The sequence below is a fragment of the Electrophorus electricus genome, chromosome 24 (genome assembly GCF_041902795.1).
Source record: "Electrophorus electricus isolate QZ-2024a chromosome 24, ASM4190279v1, whole genome shotgun sequence".
NCBI lineage: Eukaryota > Metazoa > Chordata > Actinopteri > Gymnotiformes > Gymnotidae > Electrophorus > Electrophorus electricus.
The window spans coordinates 13,903,611-13,907,711 of record NC_137520.1 but is presented as its reverse complement, the minus strand read 5'-3'; the positions used below and the strand labels follow the sequence as shown (position 1 = coordinate 13,907,711).

Genomic DNA, 4,101 nt, shown 5'->3' with positions numbered 1-4,101 from the left:
TCTACACGCAACCTGACCAACCGATCAGCACGCGCGACGTGACAGAACGAATGAATGAAAATTTAAATGAGCCACTCGTACGCGCGACCACCGCGCGGCCGCAGAGCGCGAGCCGCGAGCGCACACGCTGGACATCCACCTGTTCTTACAGCCTTAGTACACCGACACGAGCGAACACCAGACAACTCTAAATGAATGAAATTGCAACAAAAACGGGCGCATCTGCTGCAGAAATCTACTTTTCAGATGTGGGCCCATAGGAACAGACTCAGAAGTCTGCAAAAAAAAAAAAAAAAAAAAAAAAGACATAAGCTCCGTAAGTTAATTAAACAGAGTACAGACTATCCAGCGCAACGCACAGACGTCGGGGTGTAACGTGCAGTGGAAAGCGACGCGGAAAGCTTCACCTGTGCCTCGGCCGCCTCGCCATCCCGTCGCTCCGTGCAAGGTGGAGGAGTTCCGTGCGCTGAGTGCGAATGTGTGCGGCGTGCGCGCTTCAGGGCTCCTAAGCTCCGCTTTGAGAAGGAAGTGGACTGGCATGAACCTCCGTGCCTTGCCGACTGTAAACACATCCATCAGACAAAGCTTGCTCAGGGACTGCCTCCACTCCCTCCCGCTAAATTTGGCGCCTCGGGTTGTGCGCAAGCGCGGCAGAGGCGACACGTCAAGTGCAATTCTGTATCTAAAGCGCCATTTGTACCTCTCATCGCGCTAAACTTTTCTTTCTTTTTTTATTGTAGCCACTGTTTCGGAATTCAGGTGTTGGGTTTTTCGAGGTGAAAGAAGAGCGAGATGTTTGTGAGAACAATGTGAGGCTGCGGAGAGTCTGGCATAGGGACCGCGCAGTTTACTGAAGTGCGCCTGTGGCACAGGTGCTCTGTTAGACATCCACATACAAGAATGCAATAGCTGAGCCAAAAGTAACGTGCACTTCGCGCTTCTGTTGATCTGTTTTTAGTGGCAACAAGCTCTAAGCATTTTTATCCATAGTCTAATAGACCACGTTAGCCAGACGGAGACAGCTCCAGTCCATTCTCACTTTCACTTTTATAGCAAGGAAGGTTTCAGTTAGCTGTTTGCTTTAGTTTCACTCTGGGTTAGCCTGTAACGCAGAGATGTTTGATAGACATAATATTCAAGTTTCATGTGTTTAAGTTTTGTTCTTGAAGTAATCTTCACCTACTTCCACCTCTCTCTCTCTCTCTCTCTCTCTCTCTCTCTCTCACACACACACACACACTTCGACACAAACAGGGACCAGTGTTTTGTTCTCTGTGCTTCTCTTTGCTCTTACTTATTGTCATATTTGAGCAGTCACTTAGAATGACATCGATCCATTGTCTCTGACCACTGATGCTCACGTGGAGTGTATAGTTCATGGAGCTCAACTGGTGAGCTATTGTGTCCCTGTATGGGCTCTGAACATGCTCGCCCATGCATCCTGACGAGACGCAGGGGATCTGAGGGCACTTCATTGCAAAGCATGTTAGTTTGTAGACATAGTGCACTTTGGAACTGCATTCAGTAGCAAGATACTCTATACATATTACAAAGGTCCAAATTAATGTGACAGAATTTCTAAGCCATTTGTACTACTCTGTTGGTGTTGGAGGAAGCATTAATGGGCTCCTTAATTAGGTTAATTAGTGCTATCACGGATTACTGTAGGCTACTACTAGCTACAACAGATGTAAAATACAAAAAGCACTACATATTTCTGAAGAAGCTCAGAAACATTGGGAATGTCTGTATCCCATTACTCAACCAAGCAATGGGCCATCTGTCTGATCACTCCAGAGCTTAATATAAAAAAATGTTCACAGGCCTGTATGCAAAAGAAGTAGGCAATACAGAAACACATCAACCTGCTTATTTCATAACAGAAATATTTTAAAAAGACATTATGTGTGCTCAATGTGTCAGTATGAATTTGTATTGCTCAGTTTGCCAGTATATATGTGTGAGCACTTGTGCTGCAGGTCTGTTTCGGTTAAGGATCTCTGTATCTCAAATGCTCCAGAGATGTCTAGATCTACAATTTTACCATGGTACTGACTTGAGTCTTATTGGCTTTGAAATAACATGTTGTCTTTCTCCAGTGTTTCTACATCACTGAAGTTTTAGATGTTCACCTCTAACACAGAGAAGGAGGACATTAGTAAAACAGGAGCCCAGAGCAGGATCATTAAGTCACTTTGGAGGAATATTATTTGCATTTTGGTGCACAGTGCAAATGACTGGACTTAATTCAGAACAAAGGGGAAGAGCAGATATCAGCTCAATGATGCCGTAGATCCTGGTGAAGCTTCTGCCTGGAGGCCAGGGCTGGTACGGCTCTATAGTGTGAATGGGAGTCATTTATAATGACATCATCTGGATGAAATGATGCGTTAGCATGTTTATTTTAACTGTGCCCTTGTGTGACACTTGATAGGTTTTTTATATCTGTTATAAGGATATCTGAGGGAAATCTTGTTTGAATGTATTGTTAGACTGTGTGAGACAGAGGTCATCAAAATGAAAGCTTTTCTGGGACAAAAGTCTGTCACCATGACAGGTGCTTTTATATTACATATGGGTCACCATGGAAACTACCACAAGAACAAACATATGCACATGGAAAGGTTAAGTTTGATGTTAATTTAAACTCTCTATCTGTTACTCTATCTCTCTTACTCCATCTCTCTTTCACAGTCTTTCTCTCTCGCTACAGAATAGTCTGTGGGTAACACTTTTTAGAGAAGTCAACAAAATGTCAGACTGATGTTGGCCTCTCAGTGGGAAGTTGTCCTTTCTGCCCATTTCCCATACAGAGTTTAGAGCAACAGGTGCTAGGGGTTTTTAAAGGTGTGAAAGCATTAGAGGATCATAACTGCAATCTTTAAAGTCACTATGCATAATATTATTTCAAAATCCACTTACCATTATAAATCTACTATTGCAACAGGATTTGATTTTGATTTTGATTTTACATGGCACTCTTCCATACCCCAACCCCTTCACACTTTTGCATTCATTTATAGGTCTTTACCTAACACGGTGGTATTTTTGTGGCCTGCAAACAAGTATATAAGTGTGGTCGGCCAGTATGGTGCAAAGACATTTTGAAACCAAACAAAAGATCGAGTGTATGCAGGTTGTAAGCAACAGATGAAGGCTATCTTCCCAAGAGAGGTTCTTTCACACTACATTCTTTTTCAATTTCCCTTTATTTTGATAACCCTTGCTTGAAAAGGGAAAAAATATCTTTAATTAGAGAAATGTTTGTTTTTAGATGGAGTTGTGGCTTACCAACCCCATACCTGCTTTCACCTTTATGTTTATTTAGGTCAGAGCAAGAAAACATCAGGATGCAGGGCTGAGAATGTGAGTAGAATACTGCAGGTGCCTGTTTTGTGCCGAGTTAAATTTAGATTTACACTCCATATGTCAAATGTCAGATATGAATGACACCTTATAGCACTGAAGGAAGATCAATGAAATCAATCCACCCCCACCCCCCCAACACACACACACACAATCTGATTAATTTGGCTAGTGTCTTTGCTTTGTTTTCTGTGTCCAGAAATCATGGACATTTTAGCTTGTGTTTTAAGTCAAGGGTTTGCACCAGATCACAGATCAGGTAGACCCACAGATTTATATATGGAGCTTTATATATTATGGGCATATAGTTACCAAGACTAAAAGATGAAACTCCACTAAGTAATCCCTTTGTTCCATATGTCCTCATGGAGACAGACAGAGAAAGTGAGAAGAGCAGGTGGGGGTCAGAGGGTTGGAAAAGGTAGTTTCCATGAGTAGGATTTCTGCAGCAGCTGTTGGACATCTTTTCCACTGTGGGAGAACTTTCACAAATGGGGATTTTTTCCCACCTGGTAATCTCGGTGTCGAGGCCAAGAGACACTGAGTATGTGCACGCAGAAATAATGTAATCAGTGTTAAAGCCGCCCGTGTTGCCTTATGGTCAGACACCACGGGTCTTTGAAACAGGTTAAAGCGTCAAACTGACTAGTTTTTTTTTTATGATTATAAAATATGTTATGAATTTAGCCACGTACTATCTAAACGTAGGTCGCGCTGCTAACGTGACTTTTATTC

At 42.6% G+C, this 4,101-nt stretch overlaps 1 protein-coding gene across 8 annotated transcripts in view; it reads right to left on the bottom strand.

Annotated features, from left to right (window-relative positions):
* myb (MYB proto-oncogene, transcription factor) overlaps positions 1–580 on the bottom strand; it is a 10,561-nt gene extending 9,981 nt beyond the window's left edge. For 2 of the 8 annotated variants that reach the window (XM_081707173.1, XM_081707175.1), the window contains exon 1: positions 408–578. In XM_081707173.1, coding sequence (XP_081563299.1) covers positions 408–430 — 23 coding nt within the window. In that variant the 5' untranslated portion in view covers positions 431–578. Of the gene's footprint in view, positions 1–407 lie in introns of all 8 variants that reach the window. The other 6 variants (XM_027032040.3, XM_081707174.1, XM_027032043.3 and 3 more) reach the window with 4 other exon arrangements.
* Between the last annotated feature and the right edge of the window lie 3,521 nt (positions 581–4,101).